Source organism: Tetranychus urticae, chromosome 1 (assembly GCF_039701765.1).
Source record: "Tetranychus urticae isolate SD_2017Ah chromosome 1, NJAU_TeUrti_SD_1.0, whole genome shotgun sequence".
Taxonomy (NCBI): Eukaryota; Metazoa; Arthropoda; class Arachnida; order Trombidiformes; family Tetranychidae; genus Tetranychus; species Tetranychus urticae.
In genome coordinates, this window is record NC_142958.1 from 8,629,472 (window position 1) to 8,656,893 (window position 27,422).

General features: G+C 31.1%; 1 protein-coding gene across 1 annotated transcript; it reads right to left on the minus strand.

Moving 5' to 3' along the window:
• Positions 1–119: 119 nt before the first annotated feature.
• On the minus strand, positions 120–27,422 carry LOC107365597 (octopamine receptor beta-2R-like). The gene is made up of 4 exons (XM_015933127.3): positions 26,398–27,422; positions 11,213–11,383; positions 1,584–1,773; positions 120–821 (listed from the first exon to the last, which is right to left on the minus strand). Exons 1-4 carry the CDS (start codon positions 26,721–26,723, stop codon positions 120–122), a joined length of 1,389 nt encoding a protein of 462 aa, XP_015788613.2. The 5' UTR covers positions 26,724–27,422.

Genomic DNA, 27,422 nt, shown 5'->3' on the forward strand with positions numbered 1-27,422 from the left:
ATTAGAAAGTTATCTTTAATATTATTGATATATCAACTCTTATAGCTCTGATAATTTGAATGAACAAGAGTAACAAATGCAAGCGAGAAAAAAAAGGTCAACAGCGAAAAAGGCTGTTTTCAAAATTTAATCGACAGTCGAGTAGATGATCTATCATTAAAAGTTGATCTACTTTGTGACCTGCTTATCCAATGGCCACTTGGTCCACTTGACAATCTCGAGACGTCCCTTAGCGCAACAACCTCACACTGTTTATCAAACCTACCATGAACTTGGGACTTTGTTGAGCTACTCGTTTCATCATGGCAAGTATCCGAGGTAATCAGGTAACTTGGAGTATTGAAGAGTATTTGACGAAAGGCATTCTTAAAGTCTTGATTACAAAAAGCGTAGATCAAGGGATTGAGGGAAGAGTTGAGGTAACCCAACCATTGGATTCCCGTCTTTACTTCATAAGGTGTTTGACAAGAGTCACAGTAGGCTTCAATGAGATAATAGATGAAAAAGGGAAGCCAGCAAGCACAAAAGACGCCCATGATGATGCCAAGGGTTCGAATGGCTTTCGTTTCAACCAGCAATTGTTTGGTTTTCCTTTTCAATCGTTTACCCGAATCCAGTAAATCACCTGAATCACGGCTTCCACTTGTCGAAGTGTAAGTTGAACCCATGGATGAACTTTCCTTTAATGTATACTCGACTTGCTTTATCTGGCGTGATTGTTCCTCAGCAATTATTAATATTCTCATGTAAACGTAAAACATAACAATCAGTGGTACATAAAATGAAATGCTTGAAGACACAATGGCATAGACACGGTTTACCTGTTCAATCAAACAAACAAATGTAAATATTTATAAACTTGGAACAGAAAAAGTAAATTCCATCAAAATTTAATGTTCACTTTCTAAATGTAATTTACTCTCTAATGTGTAACCAAACTTTTACCGGTAAAAATTGATGAAAAATCATTTCTCATTTGAAACTTTTTATCCAAATTTCATGAAACAAGAGAAAAGAAAAGTAAACTTTGAAAATAAATTCACTTTGCAAGATTAATGTAACAAGATGTGAAATGCATGAAAAGAGATTTGATAGTTTTGACAAAACTAATTTAAAAATTTGGCGACGAAAACATGAAAGTTGAACAAATTCTAAATTCAGTTTACTTGTGAACTCGACTTTTAATCAGAAAAACTAATTACTTTTCCTTTCAATTGATTGAATCATTTTTTTCATGTTCGATTTAATGACAGACTTTATCTCTTCTAATAGACATTACTATTATTATCGTGGAAGAACCTGAATCATTATTGATGGTCATTGAAAGAAAGCTAAGATTATGACAGAGCCGATAATTCAGATGGAATTCAATTTATCATGTTTGACGAGCAATTGTTATAATATGTATATAAGAGAAAAGATGGAAAATGAAAGATTTTTTGTCTTCTCGTCTCTTTGAAAGGTCATCATGATATTGGATAAACTATTGATAATTGAGTTGGTTCATCATTAGAAACGTTGAGAGGAAAGAGTTGCTCGAAATGATGATGATGTTGATAATGAAGTAAATGAATCGTGTTCACCTTAAGTTCACAGTCAGGAAGATGGTCAAATGTTAAGATGTTGTCAATGCTTCCAGCATGATACCAACCACTGAATATTGGAACAAATGAAATGGTTATGCTGCTCACCCAGATAACCATTATATTACAATAAAGATTTCGTCTGTTCACTGAAGTCTTATAACGAAGAGGATTAGTTATGGCACAATATCTGAAACGAAAAGAAGAATTTGTAAAAATTATTTTTCTCTACATTTATCAAGGCATTTTGATTTCCCATTTCAATTGTTAACCATTTCAATGAAACAATAAAGTTTCCGTTTTAAAATTTTCCCTCTCGAATCCCAATTATTTTCGGTGAAAATGAACGGAAAATAAAATTCAACTTATGATTGAAATGCTTTAAATTAAAACATTGTTTCTATTAAAAGCATTCAATGAACAATTGGAACAAATGGTTGAATGAAAAATTTTCATTTTACTATTAGTCGACTTTCGAAAAGACTGATTCCTTGTAAAACGGAAAATGTTCATCATCTGATTATCTCTGAATGACAAGTTTCCATGCAACATTTTCATTTGAAAAGTTGAGATTAAATGAAGTTTCATGTTTTCCATTATTGATGTTGATACAGAATTTCATCTTTTAATTCCTTAACAGGTAATTTCTCGTTAGATTTACACTTTTTATCATTCATCTAAAAAGTTTCATCAAAACATTTCCGCCAACTTTTTCTTAACCTTTTCTCCATTTCTAATAACTTGAGATAAACTTTCAAATATCAATCTGATCTGACTCTTGGTGTAATGAAAAAAGCATTCCAAGAGAGACGAAGATGGAAAAAGGAAAAAAATGAGAACAAAAATGAAAACAAAAATCGATATAATATTTGAATCAATGTTTTTCTTCAATGATTCTGAACAAATGGTTCCTTCGAGATATCTTGATATTCATACAGGAAGAGACTTTTTTTTCTTGGCAAAAGTAAAACGTAAAATAGTTGAGAATCCAAGTGAAGATCTGTATTGATGAGACAATCATCATTAACTAGTTATCATTATTGCAATCATCACCATTATTCGAGTTATTCATGAACTTCTTGACATCAATTTGAAAGAATATTCATCAATATATAATTCCCAGTCTTGACTCCCTGTTATCACTCCCAAGCCTTTTGCCTTTTGCAATAATTTGAAAATCATTTCCATTTCTTTATCTTTGTCGATTCTCTTTACACTTCATTGAACTTTTCACTCTATCTTAAGGGAAAGAGGATTAGGCAAGTGATCATGAGCACTTATCACATCGTGAACAGAATATTTAACCCACAAAAACCTATGTTCAACTAACCTTTTAGAAGCACTTGATTCATAGTTGGTGAACAATTTTTACCAATCAAATCACCAATGAATTTACTTATGCAACTTGATCATAACTGTATCTTTACGCTAAATTTAACCAATGCAAGGAATTCAAAGTTTGATTGAAAGTTTGCTTCAAGTTGCATTTGGTTTTCGTGAAAGTTAATCAAGTGAGAAATGTACAAAAATTAACTGAATACACAAACATGAGAACTTAATAAAGTATAATCATTGGCATGAATTATTCCAAGCTAGTGTTATTGAATGGAAAACAATTGATCATTTTGAGGGAAGAAAAGATTTCTTAATGTTGTTGCCCAAATGCATGAATAAGGATGAAAACAAACGATGCCAGTGACAACGTCATATATCAAAGACATTAAGAAATCTCTTGCAACATGAAGCCTACTTGATGCACTTACATGCAAATCTTGCACAATTGAAGAACGGAATATCATTTTATATTAAATATGGAACGCTGTGATGAATTTTCTCAAACACTTTTCTAATGGAAATTTGAGCTAAAATGAACCAATTTTGTAAATTCATTTCTCAGCATTTGCATCAATATTAACAGCAATATTATGCATTTTGATTGCCGTCAATTCGGTTAGCAAAGTCACTCTTTCAACGTTTCTGTAAATGCTAATCTAACGATGTTGCTATTTATAACTCGATGTCCTTTATTGCATTCGAAGCATTTGAAGAACTTTGATTTTCTAAATCATTTTGAGTCGTTCATTTGAACTTATGAAATGCTTTTGGATATTTTGTAAAGAAACAAACTCTTTTATTGTTCTGAAGATTTATAATGGTTTGTCCTGATATCTTCTTTAATTGAAGAGTTGACATTATTAGGTCTGAGCTAACATGGCTCAGAAATGATTGATTACATTTTGCTCTTAAATGAAAGACCATTCGAGTTTGCGAAACTTGTTTTGGTTAAAGTTCAAGTAAATCGAATGCTCTTGGAATTTGAAATTAAACTTTTTTTAATCTGAGTCGGGCTGTTGTTAGAACATCTTTTCTCTGACATTTATTCTTGAAATATCAGCACGAAGGAGAGAAACGGTTATGGATGACATGATGTTATTAATCGATAAGAAACAATAACTCAACTTCACCAGGAAAACAAAGCAAACAAATCTGGTTATGTCAAATGAGTTATAGATGAATGCAAGCCTGTATTTATCATCAATTCATTACATTCTGTGCAGTTAATGAACTGTATCCAGAACATAATTTGATAACACTTGTAATGATTAATAATTACAGTAAAAATTGTCTTCAAGTTATGATTGAATTGTTTTCCCTCGCAAGTTGAAAGTTTTTCGTAAATGAACTTGCAGTTACTGAATAACTTCAATAAGCTTCAAACATTAGCTCTAATAGCAGTTATAATTGCATTTTAGGTTAGCAAAGTCTTTCGCTTTTGGCAACTTAAACAACTTAAAAACCCTTTTTTCGAATCACAGAAGCAAAATACAATTCTTTAGTTGTTTCATTTGCAAAATTAGCCCAAACTGACACTCAGATGATAGAAAACAAAAGACAAAACAAGCTTTATTGATCGCTTTTAAAGACATTAACAAAAACTGATCAATTGTCATCAAGAATTGATGAATTGTTGAGATCGATGTAAATTCATACTGAATATCTAATAGCAAGAGAAGCTCCGCAAGTCAGCCGAACCGATTATCAAATTGTGAAGTGATATTCAAACCTTATTTTAGATCGTTTAGCACGTCGTCTTGTATTTGCTTGCTTTGCTCGTACAGTTTGCTTTTAAGACCATTAATTGATGAGCTTTGTTTGTGAAGGATAATATTTACGAGCATTGTACGTTATTTGATTAGAACGAGCATTTTCTTGTCAATGGAAAGGATTTCTCTGAATACTCTTCAAGAACCTAGTCTCGGTGCTATTGAAATCTCTTTGCAAATGCCAAAAATAGCATTCATTTGCACTTTTGGTGAAATGTTTGCAAACATTCATCATACGATCATTATTCTGTTCTCAATTTGGATATGCTTGATGAATAATAATGAAATCTAAGAAATGAACAATGTACTAAACTTGAATAGAACTGATAAAAGGTTTAATATTAATTGCTATTGCAAACAATGAAAGATTTATGCAAAAGTCTACTTTTAAGAGTAATTAAAGTGGATAATGGATTAATTTGATAAATAGTTTACCGAACCACCTTTTGTTTGTATTACTCCAAGCATACAGCCTTTAATTGATGAAACAAGACATTCTTGTACCAATTGCAGTAAACTTACTCCATTCAAGTTCATTTGCCGAATTGGACAGTCAACTGTTCAAAGTAAATACCAATAAGTTCATACGGTGGTTTCATTCAAATCAAACTGATATTTCATGCTTAGTCTAGTCTACTCGACACTCGACATGTCCATCAAGTTGAATGCTCAAGTTGATCATTCAACGGATTCAGTCTTGTTCTGTTTTCTTATAAACAACTCCAAATAAGAGCAAACTTGACGATAAATTGTAATGCAAGATCAACAGCAATAAGTTTGATTGCAAAGCAAATCTTGAAAAGTTAATGCAAAGTCAGACAAATGTGCAGCTAATTTTCAGTAAATAGTTCAAGACTAAACTCAATTCGAATAGACTTGTTAGTCTATGCACAAGAAGTCAATTAATTAATTAATTTAACAGTTGTTCCATTCTTCAATAGATAAACATTTGCAAGTTCAACTTGAATTTTGCCTGTAAAATCAATGAATGCATTGTTTTCAAGTCATTAAGTTGAATGAAGAGTGAACATAATTGCTACAAAGAGCTGGAAACAGGTCATAATTGGACAGTTTGAATAGCAGTTTTGAAAGGAAATAAAAAGAGTTTTCAAATGGAAAGACATTTAATTTGAATTAACATTGACCTCTTAATCGACCACCATTGCGAGGCAAAAACGGTTTAATTAATCATTTGCAATGAAAACAAGTCAACATACAGATTCCAAGTTAATGATTTATGGTCAATTTCATGGATATTTTTGTTGCTTTCAATTCAATTTTTCATTTCACAAAGAATCATTAGAGCACATTGTTTTAATATTTTACACTTTCTCGTCATTTGTTTCATTAACTTTTGATGGTTGAATGTTTTTGACAATAAAAGAGTAAAGACATTAATTCAACTCTTTTTTTTCTTGCTTCTCTTCCTCTTCCAAGGCGTAAAGCGTAATATTTTATTATTTATCTTTTTCATGGTTATGATGATAATAACAATAATGGAATAATCAGGCAACAAACAACTTATTCTGGTAAGATGTTCATTAATCTTTCCTTTTCCACTATTGTTATCAAGATAGATTAGATGAATTTATTTGAAAAAATTTGTTCAACAATGAAATGCTCTGAGGTTATCCAAAGGCTGAATCTGAATGTAAAAATGTGAAAAGCAAAGCAACATGAAATAAGTATTATTATTGAATGAAAGGGAACAAGTTGGAAGGAAAAAAAGTGAATAGAGAAAAAATTGTGTTGACAGGGAATTCAAATGATAGTTTGCCTTACCTAATTAATTTGACTGGTTTCATGGTAATGAGTGGAAAGGTGAGAAAAAGAAGATTGTTTTGATTCAATTCTAATTCAATCTTTTGTTTCTATTTTAGTTGTCTTTATACTTTTTTTCATTTCAACCCTTCAACACTTTATTATTCTGACTGATTTTTTGTCAACCAAAATCGTTGATTTGCAATGTTGACTTGACAGTCGAGATGTCATTAGTTGTGCTCAATGATTATCTCGCTTCAAACTCAATAACAAAATCGAGTTTTACTTTGAATCTGATTTGAATCTAATTTTTTGTGCAAAAGCAAACAAAATTAACTTTGCAAAATGTTTAATTAAGCATTGCATTCAATTAATGAGAGATAATCAGAGTTGAATGATTCAGATTACTGATGAAGAAAAACTGGGATTGAATTAAAATTGGTTAACACTGATTTGCATTCTGAAATGTAGATGTTGCTCTGGAATGATTAAAAGTTGATCAGTTTGCTTGTTAACATTGAGTTAATCGATGATGGTTAAGAGTCAGTTATTAGTAACAAGAGAAACTTAACTTTTATTGCAAGATTTAGCAATAATCCAGGTGATATTTGATTTTGTGTTCAGCATTTGTGGATTGAAATTCATCTACTGATGCAGTCTATCAATAAGGTTAGTAGTCTATCAAGACTGAAAATTTGCCATTAAATACGAAGGGAAATTGGATATGCTATGAACCTAATATGAGTTCATCGAGCTTAAACATTTCTCTGTTTTGGTTAAACTGCAATGAGTGTGATTCAAGTAAATAGAGAACTTTTTTCAATGTCCGTTTCGCTGATACAACTCGTTAGTTCTCAGCCCAATCGAGATCATTTTAAGAGAATAAGTAGTAGGATAGTAGCAGTGAAAATTGTGTTCATGATTCTTTCAGCATAAACCACATATTACTCGAATTATAAATGGAATTAGCAAAGGAAAATCTTTCTCTTGTTGACTCTTATGAAGTCAGAAGGAGTCTATCGAGTCAAGATTGTTCCAGACTGTCTAGGAATATGCAACTACATTTATTTATATATTTTCAAGTCTTGTTTTGTTAGACATCAAATTGAATGATCCAAACATCATTAAAGTTTTCTCGTGCAACATTAATGCTTTATATCTTTGCACCTTTGACATTGAATTTGATCTTTTGATCTTTAAGAATAGTCTATTTAATGTCAGTTCCATCTTTACTTTAATATTTACTAATAAGTTCATCTGTACTTCAGTCGAAAGGCAATAAGCTCTTGAAACAATGCTCATCATCTTTGAACTCCATCTCAACGATAGCTTTTAGCTATTATTCTTTCTGCATTCAAAAGTTATTCGAAAAGGAAAATTGTTGGTTTTTACAAAACAATTAAAGTCAATTGTAAAGTTCCTTTCAATTTTTCTCATTTGCTTATAATTAGAACCTTAAATTGGATAATATTTGTGGCACACTTTATGCATTAATACAGCAATTGTAATGTTTCGGATCAGTCGAAACGAAAAGGAAAGCGTCTAGATTTTAATGATACAATAGTTTCAATGAAAAGCAAAATTCTGAAAATGAATTCCATGCTAATTTAATCTTCTGCATTTGAATGCACTCAAAGTGGAATGTATTTTAATAATTTATATTAATAATAAATTGAATTTTAATAGAAACTTACAAGACCCGAAGTGATTCTTTCCATCTAATTGTATATTCTTTGAACAAATGAGTAAAGTTGCATCCATTCAAATGCTTATTATTTCACCTAAAAAGACTCATCTAAATGAATTGAAAGTCGCAGTGTCTAGTAATATTTTCCCTGAATAAGCTTCTTTCAATCGAGTATAATCTGATTGAAGCAAAGTTTCCTTCATTCACTGATTGCATTTGATTTCAGCAAGTTTACAGCTCATAATGTTCAAGATTGATTCTGAATCTCGATTCTGCAATTAATCTTTATTAAAATGCTCAGCCAAATAAAATGGTGCACGAAAAAAACGAACAAAAAGAGCAAACACAAATTCGGTTAGAAACCAAATGTTTGCCAAAAAATAATTAATTGCAACTTATTTGATAATGGTTTTTACATTGAACAGTTAATCAATTACCATAACAAACAAATGAGGATAAATTGAACATTTTAATCGTTTCCCTAAACTCGTTGAAAAATTCAATAAAAGGACAAAACATGTCTCAGCAAACGAACACTCAAACTAATAAAAATGACTTTGATGAGCACAACTGCATCGACACTAAATAAATCACTTGAAACTTCTTACCATGCAAAACTAAGCTCATAATTGTCAAACCAAACAGAAGGAATCGTTTTTTTCTCGTTCAAAAAACTCTAATTATTGGTTTCAAGTTCTGGGTTAATGAGTTATAAGCAGTAAAAAAGAGGAAGAAAAAGGTTAATTCATTGGAATTAAGAGTTTATCCAACTGAATAAAGCCACTTGAATCATTGCTATTCATCAAATTTCAATTATTTGAATAATTCGACTTGAATCGTTCTAATGATACTTGACATCTTAACGAAGAGTAATATTGTTGAAAAATGTTTGTTTCACTTTGTTCAATGTTCATCCATTAAACAGCATTTGACTTTCAATTTGTGAATAACTTTTCCATCTAAGAAGAATGGTGAAAGAAAATGATTTTATATAAAAAGGTTATTTCCTCATAAATGCTATTAATATTAATATTTAACAAGATAATCAATTTTCAAGTGTTTAGATAACTTTGATTTTCGTTCATGAAGAAAGATGAAGTTATTTATAATGTTTCTAAATTGAAACTTGAAGTAATAACTTTATCATGAAAATTGTGCTCATTTCATCCTCATTGTTTTATCAACAGTAAATTGGTTCAATTTAAAGTTTGACTTTTGAGGTTATTGAAACATGAAAGGAAAAAGAGAGAAAAAAGGTTTTCTTTTTGCATCTTCTGTTCATTCCACTTAAATGAACTTCAACAATGAACCATTTCAACACATCATGACTTGTGTTGAGCAAATTTTCTCTTCAATAAATAGAAATGAACCTTTCATGTGGCTCTTTAATCTACTATAATGATTGATAATTTGAGTTTCGCCGCTCATTTTAGAACAAATTTCTAATAAAACCTGGGAATGAAACGTGTTCATGATTGATCAGATTAGAATGGTGAGAAAAGAGTTGAAATTTGTTTCATTTTCTTCTTCTGACAAATTATTATGAAGTAAAAACGAAAAAAGAATTTGAAACAATTTTTTATTCTCTTCTCAAAATAACATTGATTCAATTTAACTGTCAACAGATATTTACAAATAAAAGTTAAAGAATGAGATAAATATTGAATAATTCAGAGAAATGAAAAGTTGTGAGAAAAGTAATAAAATGCTTCAAAGTTCAAAGAATTAACATTAATCTTTGGTTAAATCCGGAGTTGACCTTATCAAATGGCAATGAACGAATAAATTCTGAAATGAAAAATTCTGATGATATTCTGGCGATTTATTCCAACAATTTGTTGCATGCTTTTGCTGATAAAAATAGTTATTCCTTTCAAAGTTGATTTCCTGTTGAAGTCTTTTATTGTGAACTTGACCAAAGTTCTCTCTTTTTTTGTGGAGAAAATGAATTTCCAAATGAATTTAAGATGTTATCGAGTTGCTTATCAAATTACCTCAACTATTGAATTACCTTAAAGATCAACCACAACTGGGAATCTCAACTGACCATTATGGTAATTGGAAATGTCTTTTCATCAGCAATAATTATCAAGATTCAATGACAGTTAATGAAGCAAAATTTCACGTTTCCATTATTTGCATTCTTTGGTTACATTCAAAGTTTATCGAAAGTAACAAAATATCATGAAATTGGCTCGAAACTGCAATTCAAGGGTGAGCTTAATGAGAGATGCAATTGATTGGGTAGAACAAGAAGAAGCAGAAAAAAGGCAAGTCACATTATTCCAAGTTCAATGTTTCTGTGTTTTTCCTCTACACATCAGGCTATCATTGACAGAAAATAGTACAGAGTAAAGAGTAACAATAAAAGCCCCAACAGGTAAATGATGAAACAAAAAAAGAAAAGAAGCTAAAGATGAGAATAACAACTAAATAACAAGAGCAATAACAAGAATAGAACATGTAACAATCAGAGAATCCGAACTGGAAAAGGAAGATAAATAAGCTCGGATGGAAAATTGTGTTGCCCCATGGAATTGGAAGAAACAGTGAAAGTAATCAGATTAGTTGCAAGCATTTTCTTCTCTTCGCTGTTCTCTTTTCATTATCGTATTCCTCGACTTATATGCATATCATACTTATATATTTGCACTTCAAGAACAGGATTAACTCCACGAGAAATTGAATGTCGATAATACAGGGATCATGAAACACCTCGACTAAAGTTAACCTCACTTTATGTCAACCCTTAATTTTACTCCAGTTTCTCGGAACTTAATATTCCCTTTGCAGCATTCAGTTTCAATTCCTGACTTCTGACTTCAGTCGGGATTAATTTTTTCATTTATTTTTCTCAACATTTCTTTTTGACGGAAGTTTTTTACTCCTTCTTTAGTTATTCCAGTTATTGTTATCGTCTGGATCTTGCTTTTAAAGTTGTCTGGTTTGAGAAGTTCATGAATCATGACAATATTGTTTTGACTGTTCACTTGGTGGAGGTGAACAAGTGAAATGAAGGGAAATGCAAAAGAAGATGATTTTTGTGTTTGCTTGGATTATTGGGATTTTTGTGTTACCTGTCTAGTGCAATGGCACATAAATGAAGGATTGAAGATGTACAACACATTACATCACAGGAGATCCAAAAATGACACGGAATCGATCGGAATGGCCAGAATCGTAGGTAATCATAAACCAACAGAAATGGCATCACAAGAATGGCAACGGTTATGTCTGCTGAAGCCAGACTGTTGTGTTTCCAGGAGACAGAGCACAACATTAGTTGAGAGAAAAGAGAATGCATTAGATTTTATTTCAAAAGTTTTCAACTTTTTCTTCTTTTTTCTTTCTTCTTCTTTTTGCGTTACTCGTTCTTTTTCAATATTTACATTTTCATCTCTTGATAGAAGCGAACATGATGCTGGATAATTTATTCAGAGAAATGTGTCAATTCATGTTGCTCATGGTTATTATTTTATTTGCTGCCTTTTCTTCGTCTTCTCTCTCGAAGTGAATATTGCATGTTATCATCAGATTATCTTTGCCTCATGATTACATGTAAAAATGCAGGCAAAGACTGATAGCTCGTAATGTTCAATGTTATTGTTGTTTCAATGAACCATGAACTTGGAATGAACAGAGACAAAAATGCTTTATCATTTTCTTCTTTGCTTAACTTGCATTCGAGAATCATTCATGATTGTTCCATCAGTGAAAATTGAATGATAAAGAAAGATGAGATAAAAGTTACTTCGAGATTGAATGATAATCGTTTCGTTTTTTGTTCACTGAACATGAAAAGGTTGTGATTATCAAGTAAATATTGTAAATGTTTAAAGAAAATTTTTCATTCCTTTCATCAATGATCCAAGAATGAAGGTCAAAAATTTGATGGAAATTTTCATTTATTTTCATCTGTTCATATTCAATGTATAAAGTCAATGATGAATATTGTCCTGAATGAAATTTGGGTTCTGCACATCATTGGTCAATATTTTCAAAAGTGATTCTTTCTTTGAAAATCCAGAAATTCGTGTCTTTTTGTGTTCTTTTCTTTTTATTAGTTTCATTCATTAGCTGTGTTACGTAAAAAACTATTACATCATGCAACTTACGGCGAATTTCGAAATTCTAACTCAACATTAAAATCGTAAAGAAAAATGATTTTACTCGAAATCCATAGAAAACTGCTTTTCTATTGTCATTGCCTCATCTTTTGTCAAACAAAACCTTTTTTTAATGATCTTAATGGTTTTCTGAACATTTTCGCTATTTCCTTGCAGTTTGATTTCGTTTCAAGAAAAGTTTGTAAGGACAATTAGTGTGATGAATTATCAGTTGGTTCAGTAAACTATTTAGATATTTCATCGTTTTGATAAGTTACTTGCTGAAACGTTTGCATCTGTTAGACATTGCATGACTATTTGTGATTAAAGATCAATATTGACTAAATCGATGCAATAAGTTGGAAATTTGACATTTTAATAGAAATTTTGAATCTCTTAAAATAGTTACTGAAAAGATGAATCAGAACCTTAATGATGGAAACAAGTTTTCTTTAGTTTCTTAAAAATTCAACTTAATTGATTTAAAAAGTTGAATCAATCAGTGATCGATTAATAGTAACAGTAAATCGTAGTCCATTGAATCAGAGCGGAATACATGTTTCGATAAAAGCAAAGGAAAGTTTATCCAATAATATTCGTTACCTTCAAGTGATCTGTTACAATGCTGTTCAAAGAAAGATGCTACAGTTTTAACAATATTTTCATTCATGTTTCATTAGACTGATTTGCTGGATTGTTTCTATCATTTCGACATTCATTGTTTAATATTGCTTTCATTATTGAAGTCCACACTCGCATATCAATTGCTATAACCATGGTTCAGTTTGGAATCTGCAAATATTAATATTTTTTCTTTGAATGCATCAATAAAGTCATTTCATCAATTCATAACGATGTCTAGCAGAGGTTAGAATTATGAAAAATCCTTTTTTTGTTATTGCATGCGTTATCATGCAAGTTTTACGATCCAAGGATCTTTTTTCCAGGCCAATAGAAAATTTTTAGAAACTCATCGGGTTGAACCGCATTCTTATTGAGTCGTAAGTTTTCATCAAGTCTCTTAATTTTTCGATCCTTTCTTCTACAAATTAGATGTGCTGAACTAGAACTGAAGTTAGTCAGGGAAGTCAATAAATTCATTAGCTGTGTCTAATAAATTTGCTGATCAAACCAATAATGTTTATCCTTAAAAAACGAGTTTCAAGTTTACTGATCGAATTTGTTTGTCAACATTTTGCAAATTGACATAAAATCTTTGCAATTAGAGTTTTGGAAGTTGGATAAAAGATTAAACATTAATATCAAGATGAAGTTAATAACTCCAATTTAGACTTGAAGTTAGTGACTTTGTGAAAGAAACATTTAGGATCCATGTTTAATCCTCTTAATCTGTTGCTACAGATTGTTAATAATCCAACAGAATCCAAATAAAAAGATTAATGGAATTTTCATCACATAATCTAGAAGCAATATTAACGATCCTTTTCCCTAAACCTAGTTTCTATCAAAATGTGAAACCAAACTTGCAGTTGTTAAACATGTTTCAATGTACACTTTTGCTCGAGTAATTTGTTGAACCAGGGAAGGCAAAAATTACAAGTAAACCTTATCACAATGGAATAAAGTTGCACATAATAACATGAATAATTGCAACTTTGCTACTTGACTTACACTTTTTGTCATTTCACAAAACAGCACAAAACTCATCATGAAAAACACACTGATTGAACTCTGGCAGTTCTTAGATAATTATACCTCATAATCTGAATAACTGCCTAAAGTTATGCAATAATTATTCCATTAATTAACATGATGAGAAAAGAAATTGCAAAAAGAAGTTCATTTTATTACAAGAATATGACAGGGAAAAGAAAACGTTTTTTATCGAATTTACAGATCGAACAATAAAAATCATCAATAACCGTTTCGATAGGCAACACTCGACGTTATTAATAAATGACTCTCAATGGATCAATATCATTAATAAAATTATACTCGGAATGAAATGAAAGCAAGGGAATGACTTTTATTACAAAATAAAACATTCGAATCAAAAAATGAAACAAAGTCTCGAAAAGCTGCGAATCTATGATTAAATTTTCTCGATCAGATTTTCTTCAGTTTCAAAGATTATCCAAAATATTCATTATCTGTTGAATTTCGTAACTGAAATTTCCATCAAATAAAAAATAAGACTTTAAGTTGCTTTGGAATTGTCAATTAGAATGAGAAGAGAAGAAAAAAAGTTTTCAGATTAAATCATGATTTGATGACCATTGAATGAATAAAGCTATTTCTAGTTGAATTACTCTTATTGTTGAGAAATGCAGGGAAAACATGTTGAACAGAATAGTTTTTTTTCTCCATTCTGTTAAAGTCATCAATAATTTTCACGACATGATTTGTTCATGTTTACAGAAATTTTTCTTTTTTTCTTTTTTTTCTCTTTTCTTTCTTGCACCAACATGTAGCTTATTTCCGATTTTATTGGCTTCAATGAAATTCTCTTTTCTTCATCTTGTGCTGCATCTTGATATGGTTAACCTTGCTCCACACTCTTTTCTTGTTCATCTTTTATTTATGCTGATGGAAAAGGTTAATTGGATTGAACAAAGATAAACCATAAAGGTGAATCATCAACATGGTAAAATTGTTGATGACAGATTGTATTTGCTCAAAAGTTATCAAAGGTGATGTTAAAACTCATTGCTGGTATTAAACGGATTCACCTCTTTTTTTGCAACATTTTTTTCTCTGTTTACTCGTGAGAGTTGAAGGTATTTGTGTGTGCAAAGGTAGCATCTGAAGAGGCCATTAGCTGAAGCAACCATCAAGATTTCAATTCAAACAATTAACCTTGTAAGGAAAACAATTATCATCAATAAATAAGAACATCATTAAGAAAATTTGATCATTCAAATATCAATATGAATCAATTTGAGTGAAAAGACTTTTTCTTCAACTAATGATGTACTTCGACCAGAGTAACAGGGAGTTTTGCAGGGAATGAAAATAAATCAACAAAAGTAATTCATGTAAAACAAGGTTCCACTGGAAACCAATAGCTGAAACTGTGAACTTGCAGTGAATTTGGATAAACTGTTTATACCAATTTTCATGCTAATAGAATTGGGTGAATTTATGAATTAATATGTTCAATAACAGAAATCCATTGAATCATCAAAAATCCAATGGAAAATGAAAAATGTTTATTCCAACGAAAGGGTTAATATCTTTGTGACTGGTTCAAAGTTAATATTTTTGTTTGATGATTCTATTATTGGCTTATTATGCTATCAATGATTTTTTTCCTCTTCGATTGACTGAATAAAAATTCCCAAACATTAGTAGAAATTCAATCGATATATGAGCATTTAGTGTAAACTGAATTTCGTTTGCAAACAAAGTAAAAAAAGTGAATTCGCTCTGCATTACAATCAAAAAGTCATTTATTGATTATTATCTATCTATAGCATTCATAGATGAAAATCTGTACGAATATGCAGAACCCGTTTCGTTTCTATGTGAATCACCTAGGATTTTATTTGCTAATGGAGCCTGAGACTATGCATGAGTGAGTGCCAGCAAATTGTCATATATTTAAATTCAATATATTGAAGTTCAAGCATTAAATAAGATTTATTGAGATAGATGATAAGCAGTTATGATAAGACTGGAATCATTGAATTACTGGAAGTTTTTATCCATTACGTTTGATTGTAACCATAGCTCGCTAACGGTTTGTGCTCAAGACTACAGATTTAAAGGATGAGCTATCTGAATCGAAGAAGGTTCGAACTTTCAAGATTAGTCAAGTTCATTTGGTTATTTGACCTCTAATTGAAATTTAAAAGTCATTTTCAGAGAACGAAAACTAACACTGTTGACATTATTTTATCAATGCTGGCCGAAGATACTGTATATGAACAGGCGAGGTCCAAGTTTGTGCAGAAGGTTGTGAGCCAGAAGGCTGACCTGCAGTAACTGTAGTAGTAGGTTTACGTTGTTGTTGAAGGTGCTGTCGTCTCACTGTTCATCACTGACTTCTTGTCTGATATTTTCAAGCAAAGCAGAAAGGAATGATGAATAAATTCTTCTGGCAACTTTGGCATCTAAATTTATTGCATTCTGCTCAGTAAATAGAACTTTTCGGGCATTTATTATCGAAAATTCATTTTTTATTTTAAAAATGCTAGCAATAAACAATGCGAAGCGATGCTGCTTTGAAAAATCACCTTCAAATTTCCGTTAGAGGTCAATAAACTGCGTGACCTTGGATCACTTTGAAAGTCGAGATTTGTTGTTTTGAAATTGTCAATAGTCAATACTTCAATCTTGAGTCTCCACGATTGTTGATGTCTCTTCTGAATACTTGTTAGAAAGCTTGAATGAATTCTGCTTTTTTTCATTAGAAAAACTATCATGCAGATTGTGACATACATTTGTTATCTTGATGCTATTTTTATTCAAGAATATCTGTCTACAAGCAACACAAGTTCATGATTATTGTCTTTAGTCAACATTACAAATATCACTTCAGTGATATTTAATTAAATAGTTACTTAAGCAGCCTAGTTAATTGAGCTTAATGTTAGTTTTTGCATTATTAAAAAAGGGAAAAAAGTTGCATAAAACAAAACAGAAATCTATCTTTTCAGAGTGACTTTTCCCCTTCTCATACACCAGATGATTCAGTTGAACAATAATAATGTTGCTATCATTTTCATCAGCAAATCAAAAATAGAATCAAAAGTGAGGAAATAATCCATCAATCCTGTGACTATTCAAGTTAATCCTCGTTTTCGATTGATTGACTTCAATTTAAAATCAGTTTACAATACGATTCTCATTTATCCTAAGGTGCCAAAGGAAGAGTTTAACATCAAAAGCATCTGTTGGAATCCAAAAAATAAATTTTTTGTTTTGTGGCATAAGTTAATAAAATGTACTTACATATTTTGTGTAAATTTTTGCTTTAAACGTACAAGATCAACTTCGTAAAACAACATGTTATTTCAAGTGACAGTGACTTTCATCCGCTAATCAATGTCCCAACAATAAAAACTTTCATTGTAATCTTGCAAAAAAATTACGCTTATACATTAAGACAAAGGGAATTTTGACGAATAATGAAAATATTAACTGACTTTGATTGTAATTTATTTATAGCCAAAACTAGCGAACTCGAATGTCCGATAATCGAATAAATATGCTTCTCAACAAATTCAGTTGACTTGATGATTTATCCTGAACAATGAAGCATCGAGAAGTTGCAATATTTCCATTTGATTAGATCAGGAGGCTCTTATCATCATTAGATATTAAATTGATTTAAATGGATTGCTTAAACTACATTATATTTGCATAATGAATGATAATATCTGATTATTTATAATCATGATGTATGATGAAAATTCATTACAAGAAAAACAAGATTCATGTTTGGGAATATAAAGAGGAAGCCAGAATCTGCTAAAATTATCATTATTAGTCATAATAGTTGACAGGCAGCGAAAGTGAAAAATCCTCATCAAATTATTTACCATTCATCAATCATATCGCAAGATTAATGCTAACGATATTGAAATTATATAAAATTTTGCCAACAAAAATCAAAGCGAGCTCATCAAAATTTCTGTTTTTGTTCAATCCGTTACTTGAAGATTGCTGCTTCACTCACATTTCGGAGCGAAACTTTTCTTACAAAAACTATTTGAGTTTCATTTTCCTAGCATCAATATTCTACTATTGCTAATCTGATATACAAATACACATGCAAGATATTCTAATCAATAGATCTGATTTTTGAGGACTTGCAGTCCAGCAACTGTTCAATAGGTTCTTATCGTCATCAGATCAAAGAAAAACGTCGAAATTTCGAAATCATGCAGTTCAATGTTTGTTTTTTGCTGTATGTGAGTACGGAGTGATTCAAATCATTCAATTTATTGAAGATTCATGGCCTCTTACCCTTTGAAGAATTTCACCGACGCTAACTCAGATGTTTACCTAAGAAGAGAACTGATCGATATTGCCGATTCACTTCAATTACGATATTGCAAGAGATTTTCAAATTAAATCTGGAAGAAAATTTGATTAATTTCTAGATTTAATGTAATTTTTGATATTTAACTGCAAACTTACTCTTGTTTTTGTCAGGCATAATTATCTTTTATTAGTTAACATTATAACGAATTCGCGCGCGTTGCAAATTTCCTAGATTTTTATAGTGGATGTTTATTTTATCCTTGAAGTTCGTTTGTTCTGCTAACTTTCTAATCGAAGTCATAACTTGATTATATTCGGGTAGTGATCAAACGTAAATTTAACACAAACATAAAAGAAAAGCAACTACAAAGAATTGTATTTTTAAGAATTTTATTATTGGAGATGTCTGTTTAGGAGTTACAAACTTAACGATCGTGCACGGAAAAACTGCCCCGATTGAGATCTCACTCTGGGTTTTTATGGGAGAGCTCATCGTGGCCTTCTATTGCCTTGAGACCAAATCTCCGATAGGATAAGGAAATGGTTAATCTGGAAGAAAGATGGTTTGGTCCAAACTCACCAATTTTTAAAGCTTCAAAGACATATGTTCTCTAGATTAAGCTTTTGTCTCAAAATTTATTCGAATTAAGCGAGATATACAATCAATGTATGAGAGTAAATCAATTTTTACCTCAAACCACCAACCTTAACTTACTCACCAACCATATATTTTCTTATCTCTTTTTATACATCATTAGCTGCGTCTGAATGAGTTCTAACCAACGATATATGATAAGTTCATGTAAACTACCTAGCTGCGGCTGAGACTACAAAAGTCAACATTACACAGTATTTACATAGGTAATATAATGATAAAAGTCATCCTAGCCACCCTATCATTTTAATAGAAATATTTAAGCTACAAACATCATTCAGGTATCGTTAGAGAGTGCATAAAAATACTTCCTATTGATATATTAATCATTCAAATCACTCAACTCATTCTTGAGATATAATTATACAATTTATTACAATAAATTAAATTTTATTTGCCCCGCTCAGATTTAATTAACTCCATTGTCAACTCAAAAAAATTTTTGCAACTAATGACCATGTTTTGAAATGAAATGAATATTTTTCACCTTTTTCAGTCTAAACGTTTGACCTTAAGAGATTATGTCTTTGAAGCTTAATAGATTGGTGAATTTGGAACATACGAAGAAAGATTATTAATCAGTTGACAGAGTATTATTTTGAGAGCTCATCTTGAGAGTTGATTAGAATTTCTCTCTATGGATTGCTCTTTATGGAGAGCTTATTATGAGCTCGGGTTCAAATTCTATTGTTTATTGAAAAAAATATGGCTACCACGATTCGATCATTCGAATCTCTAAAATCCGAAATTTGCATGCTATTTTCTTAGAGTGCAAAATTTTTGTATGTGTTCATAACTTATGCTGGTCAAAGGATATGAGTTCATACAGGTAAACGAGCGATTTTGGGGCAAATTCAGTTATCTCTCAAATGCTAAGAGTTATGAACATCTTTCGGACATTGATTTATCTGAAAAATTTTGTACACTTAGAAAAAGACCTCTAAATATCAATTAAAGGACAAATAACGGACCAACCTCGAATGAACTTGAGCGTTTAAACTCATAATTCTCATATTGTTCTAATTCGTGGAAGCATGGTTCAAGTTTGAGGTCTGTAACATCAAACGTTTTTTGGGCACTAACAGGCATAAAATGGAAAGGTTTTTTCAATGTGAAAAAATATTGGCTTCTCCAAAATAAACTAACATTTGGGCGTCAAATAAAAGAATCACCTTATTTGAGCTTGAAATTCTGAATCAATTGTCCTACAATTCTCAAAGATGAAAATTTACGAAAGTTTGATGTGAGATCTTGAATAAAACGCGAAGCAAATATGGCTGAATATTGTATGCAAAGGATAAAGGTTTCTCCCGAGCAAATCTAAAAGGGTATTCCATTTGCCATTAAAATTCGAAACCTTAATTTTTTGTCAATTGGTTTGAGCGAAAGTTAGTTTGATTATCAGCTGCATAGAAGCATGAATAAAGAGCATCCAAACTGAATAGAAAATGAAAAGCCCTGTTAACACAAGTTTCTTGCTATTTCTTTATTTCTAAACTTGTAAACTAATTCCCATGAAAAAGAGTCAAATTTTCAATATTGGTCTCAGCCAATCATTTTCACATCTACAAGCGAATAAACATTTGAGAGGATTTCAAATCTCAATCAATAACAAAAACACTCAAAACAACAAGTAGTCTTGAAATGAAAATTGCATAATTGGTTGATAAACTTGTATCTTGAAGTGCTATGTAAATACCATTTCGTGTAGACTGAACCAAAATGCTGAAAAAGGCATAAAATGTGAAATTGGAAAAGATATAAAATAGATTTCATTGAAAATGACAGTATTATTGGGTTGCTATTTCACTGGTTTAATTATGAAGAGACTAGAGATGAATTTCCAAGGGAAAAGGTTATTGTTATGATAAATGCATGTGTGTGAGAAATGAACAATCTGAGCCCTTTGAAGCATTTTAATATTTTACTCATTTGTTGCCATTTATCTTTATAAAAGAAAATGTTGCCGACAAATTGTTCTCAGCCCAGCATTCATGACTCTTGATATGCAAATGATTGAAAGCAAATTATCCAAACGTAATGAATCGTTCTCTTCACCTTTTCCCTTCTCAACCTTAAACCTGAATGAACCAAACATGAAGGAAGCAAGAAACGAGACAATGAATATGTATAAGTGGTTTTTTATTACAGAATATCATTCAATTGAAAAACTCAGCGAGAGTAAAGAAAAGAACAGGGAAGAGCAGGGAGAAGCAAACGACTATTATTTCACTTATCAGGTTTGATATTATGTTGAACCTGTGAACCAAATTATCCTAATTGTATTATAAATCATTAACAGAGGTGTTCAACAAAACTATCGAGATAAACTAAGAGTTAGGAATTGAGTGAAAATATAAAAAAATGAAAACAGTAATGATGATAAGTTTGAATACAATTCATTTCAACATTAGGTAAATTGTAGATACATATTAATTTAATTAATAGTCATTGAGAATAATGAACAAAATAACTGATTATTATCGCAGGAAACATGAAGATAATCACATGGCTGAGTTGAACGCCTAATAAACCAGTTTGTTTCTCATTGATTTATGGAGATTTGCTCATTATTGTTGGATAATTGAATCAAATTTTTCAGATGCAATTTGAAACTGATGAAAGAAGGGAAATTTAGAGGTAAAAATGTGGGTCAATCGACCAAGTGAATAGTCACAGAAATTAATGATTTAAACTGCACAAGCAACTGGGTCGATCAGTCGATTGATGGAAACATTGAGGGAGACAAATGCAGGGAAAAATGAAACAAGATAATTCATGTAAATGATCAACAAAGACATTACCTGTACAATTATCATTATCACTTGAAATGGAAATAATTGACATGAAACTCTTCTTTTTTTCGAGTCTCTGAATTTCATTACCATTTTCATCAACTTGTCATGAAACTTGTAAATGTGAATGGAAAAGGAAAAAGAAAAATCAAGGCCAATTGAAAGGTAAAAATATCATTAAGTTGATTACGATTTTTGTGATTCTCAATATGATAATTATGAATATTATTTTACTGTGCAACTTTAATATCGTGAGCAGTTTCCATTAAAGAAAAAATCGAAAAGATATTTTTTCCTTTTTTCTTCTTTTTTCCATTTTTTTCTTTTCTTTAAAAATTCGTTCAAAATGAGATTTACAAATGTGACAAAAAATGGCTTTGACTTGTGACAATAGATGAACGCCTTTTGTTCCCTCGGAATTACATCTCATTAGGAGATGAAGGGAAGGCGAAATAAAGAGACGATAGAAACGATAAGAAATAAGAATGAGAAATGATGATTTGCCAAGTTCATTGGAATTCCTATGGAACTTGTTAACATGGAATCGATAAGAAACTCATTTTTTGCTCTTCTTCAATTTTCCAAATGTTGGTTCATTCCGAGTACAATAATGATAAACCATATCCAATCATGAGTTTATCATTGGATAAAAAATGTAATATCAAGAGAAAATAATTGTTTTTTTTTCTTCTATTTCTTCTTCTTTTTCAATAAAAATATCATAAGTTCATTTTTATTAATATCTCGAGTTGGTACTTAATAAGGACACTGATAAGGTAAATTTGTTAGCAATAAAAGTAAATTTCGAAAGAGGATAAGAAGAGAAAGAAAAATGTTTTGAAACTTTTGAAGTCTGCATGTAGCTTCATTCATTCATCGGGAAATTGAAATGAAATCAAGAATCAGTGGAAAATTTCAACATTTTTTGGCTAAATAAAAAGTTAATGGATGTTTCATTGTAACTATGAATAGAGAGGGAATTATAGAGTGAAATGTTCGATTGGAGTTGAATCATTTCGAAGGGAATCATCATTACTGCCAGTGAAAATGTACTCGACTAACCGATGTAATGACTTTGCAACGATAAGGCAAAAGGTTAAACATGACAAAGTGAAGCATAATCGATGATGAGTAGGCTTATCATTCCTTAAGTATTTGTCAATGTTTTTTGTCGCTTCTGTTTTGCATCAAGAATATGTTTTGATATTTTGCTCTCTTCTTTGAGAGCGAAAAAACCAGAAGATCGAGAATTGCATGTAAATCAGATTAAATCTTGAACAATAATCTATCTTAAACCTTTGATTGAAAACCACTTTTGGTGGTAAGAACAAAGTAAAACTCAGACTGAATTGAATAAGCATTTGGGGAAGAAGAAGAAGAAGTAAAGAGGAAAAAGCAAGCGGTTAAGAATCGGAAGTGTTGTACAGTTCAATCAATGATGAACCGGATATTCGCATCCAGCCAATTCTCATTGACTCTGCTTTATTCAATTGCAATGTGAATAGAAAAATGTTGAGAAAGTAGCAAAAAGAACATGAAACTGTTCTTTTATCTTGCACCAGCCATGATCATGATGATCATCATGACCAAACATGATTTGAAAAGAAACTTTTCTCTCAACAATTCTCAAGGTTTTTCCCTGTATTTAATAGTTTTTCAGTTGTCATATACAAAAGGAGAAAATGTTTTCACCATTTTTACTCCAGAAACTGGACTGAGAGTAAAACTTGAAGAATGTGAAAATGAATTCCTTGGGAAGAAACATGGAAAGTCGAAGGAAAAGAGAAGGATTTTGAAAGAGTTATGAGTTTCATCATTTCGCTTCAATGGGTTCATTGTTTTCTCAGTGATTAAAATTAATCTCATGGATGTTGAAGGATGGTTGACATTGCATTATTAATCTGCTTTGGTGAATAAACGAAAGTCAAAAAGGTAAAGATCAAGAGAACAATTTAGAGACGAAATGATTCAAGTGCAATTAAGAGCCAATCAAATGGTCGTTTTGTAATGGCTTGGTTGACCACAAGGTTACCCATGATGGGAATCCATTTAAATAGTGAAATGATGGATTCTGCTCGAGGAAAATGCTTATTTGATTTTGTCGAGTTGAAAGAGAAAATAAATTGCAAAATGATTAATAACGAAAATAACAAAAAAATGAAACAAATTAAATGATCCATTCAAGGTAATTTGCGATTCTAATGTATACCAATTTTGACCTTTGACTAATGAACGTTTTAATCATTTTTGTGATCAATGTGAAGGGCAAAGAAAATCAAGAGTTGAAGTGGACCAGAGATACAAGTATGATATCAGGATAAATGGTCAGTGAAAAATGAATCATCGCTCAACTGGGCAAACAATTTCCGGATAAATTTTTGTACCATTAACCTATTTCCTGTAACAACAATTTTTAATCGATAATTATCTCAATTTCGACTTGTTATTATCTAGTTAATTGTACCATTTTCACTCTTGTCAAGATCTTTGACCAATAAATCTCTCATTAATGTTCACAAACTAGAGTCGAGTATTATCATCTTAAAGACGAGGGAAAGAAACAAAGTTGCTCCAAACCTCTTATTCATTCTCATGAGACTCGCCTGTTTCAGTACAGTTATAGTTAAGCACATTACATGAGCATCCAGCATGAGCTTACACTTGAGTCTTTTTTATTCCTAGGCTCACTCCTAACGAGAGCAATGATAACATTATCAAGGATTATCTTGCAGTAAACGGCGAACCAAAAGTAGGAACCAAACAGAAAAAATTTAAGCCGATTGATTGCAAAACTATTAAGAACTCGAGAGTTCAGAAATAAACGGATCAAGAAATATTCAGCCTTCGATTTGATGCTAGAAATGAGTATCTTGATCTTGCCAAGAAAGGCCTTGGATTACGAAAAGAGTCGAAATTTGAGTCGAGTTTCGAAACTGAACACAGATTATTATCTCGATAAAAGTTTGTTTAATTGTGGCAATCAATTAGCAATCAAAGTTAAATTGATCTCAGAAATGCAAATCCAAGAAATCTGATCGAGTCTGCAGAATATTTTTAGAAAATTTCTAATCCTTTCGAGCTTTTTTCAGATGATTACAGAACTGCATTTCAACATGTTTACTTCAACCTGCATGAGCCACAAAATTGTGAAATCAAAGTCTAACGACTCACTTATGTTAAACTGTAATATCTAAACCCAAAGCCGGATAATCCCATGAAAAAATGTCAATAGAAATTATTCTTAGACAAAAATTTGACTTTGTGCGCCCAAAGCAATTTAAGGTGGAAATCATGACAATGAGAAAAGGGGAATTTTACGACAGAAAAAGGAAATTCGAAATTCGTAAAATATTTTTGGTGAATATTGTGTAAATTTGACAAAAAACAGCAACAAAGCAATAATACCCTTTAGCATCTTGTTCATCATCAGCATTTATTTTTTGCCATTCTTTTATTTGGCATTAACAGCAGCATTACTATCATCAGCAGGGAAGTTGTGAATATAAAGAGAGCAAAAATGCGTATAAAACATGAAAGTAAAATGGTTGGAATGGGAACTGTAAAAGATACAGAATTTTCTGAAAGCAGAAAAGAGGTTAAAGAAGGAAAAGCAAAAAACAACAGATTACAGGCAATGAAGCATATTTTGTATCACATTTGGTGAATAATAATGATGCAAAATGTTACTGATCAAAAAGAGGAACAACAAGGTTAAAAGATATTTCAATGATGAATATCGTTAAAGATGAAAGGCTAAAGAAAGTAAAAAGAAGCTGAAGGGGAAGAAGAAAAAAATCAGCAAAAAAGTGAAACAACCATGGAAGGTAAAAAAAAGTTGTCTTTCCGTTCGGTTCCTTTCGAAGATAAAATGGATAAAAAACTGGAATCACTGATTGAGTAACATTGATAGTTGAACCACAAAATGAACTCTTCAGATGATGAAGCAACAAGATCAACAAGGAATATAAAAAATGAACAAGTAATGAATGATTGACGACGGAATAAACAACTTGAGAAGCTGCGAAATTGCAAAGTTGCTCATGGAATGAAATGAAGAAAAAATGATGGAAAATATTTTTCTCTTAAAAAATGACACTTTTATTATGCATAATTTTGTCAACCTTTTCATGAGACAAACAACAACTAAATGGATAATCAAAATTTCACCATCAACAGCATTACATGAGATTGACTGGAATTTGCGTGTTAATACACCTTGACTTTTGCCTCTTTTACTTTCTTTTTTTTCTCGCTTCTCTTATCTTTTTTTCTCACCTGTAAGTTGTCAAACTTTTCGCAAAAACTGAAAACATAATCATGATCTGATAAGTTGAAAATGAAGCAACGGTTGATGGAAACTTCAAGTCTTGGATAAGGTGAGAGAAGAAGAAAAAAAATGATTGAGAAAATTAATAATCGAGACAAGAAGAGCGAAAAAAGAAAAGAAAATGAAAGTTCAACAGATTACGAGAAAATTAGAGTTCATTTTTCTTCTTTTTCCTCCAGAAGATGAAATGGATTTCATGGCAACTGGAAAAGTTTTGCTGATTCAATTTATGGACTGACTTTTGCAATGAATTTCAACAGTAAACTTGAAATGGAAAACATTTTTTCACACTAATTTTAAATGCTTTTCACATAGAGTTGAGATCTGCAGCAACATTGTTTCAACAACAAGAGATGATTTGTAAAGTTGAAAATAATCGAGTGTAGCAAAAATCTGATAACTTTTTTTTCGAAAAAAATTTTCTAATTACCTGGCAAGTAAAATGTTGGTTATTGATTTCATACGACGATATTTATGAACAACCATTATTACAAGAATATTGCCAAAAAGTGTTCCCACAATTATTAGGCATCCAATGATGACACCAATGATTCGAGTTATCATGTCACGGGGTTCAATATCTTCAGGAACATAATCATCAGGGAAAAAGGTTGAACGCCACCAAGTTGATGTACTATCCAATGGTCCAGTTGAAAGGTTAACTGTACTTGAAGGAAACTGTGAAGCATTGAGGTTGCGAGAGACCAATAGGTTGTCCAAGTTTCGATGGTCCAATATACTGGAAGAATTTTTCATGGTAAACAAAATTCCATTGGCAGAATTGAATATAAATAAAAAAAACTAGTAACAACAGCAAAACAAGAAAAGGATGAAACACCAAAAAGGTGAGAAGAAACAAGGTTGCACAATGGTGATGATGATGAGGAAGAAACACAAGAATGGATTCGTTGGACACAAATGTAGAAGAAAAAAAAGATTGAAAAAGAGTAAAAAACAGAAAAAGAAGAGAAAAAAATTGGTTTGTTACAAAGATGGATTCAGTTGACAGAATTTTCCCTTTGGAATCCAAGTTGCAATGACAATGTTTTCTTTTTGTACTTTTGTTGTTTTTTATCAACTTTATCAGAACCTATCCAAGGATATAATCAGGATGCTGACAATTGTTATCTCTCCAGGGAATGAAATGAAAACGTTATCAAAAGTCATGGACATTGGCTTGTGGTAACCGATGAAACAAAATCTAGACGATGTTGAAACATTTTATTAATCACTTTTCTTGTCGCGAATCTGCTGACGAAGAATGAATAACGAAAAAAACTTGGAAAACACTATTAAAGCTGGGAGTGAAAAATATTTTTCTTGTGATAACTTTTTTTCCTTGAATTATCCATTGGCTGTTTCAAGGTGTCCCAACAATGGAAAAGGGAAAAAGTACAACTTTTGGTTCACCCATTTAATCTGATTGATGAGTGTTCTATTCAGGATGAAAACTGA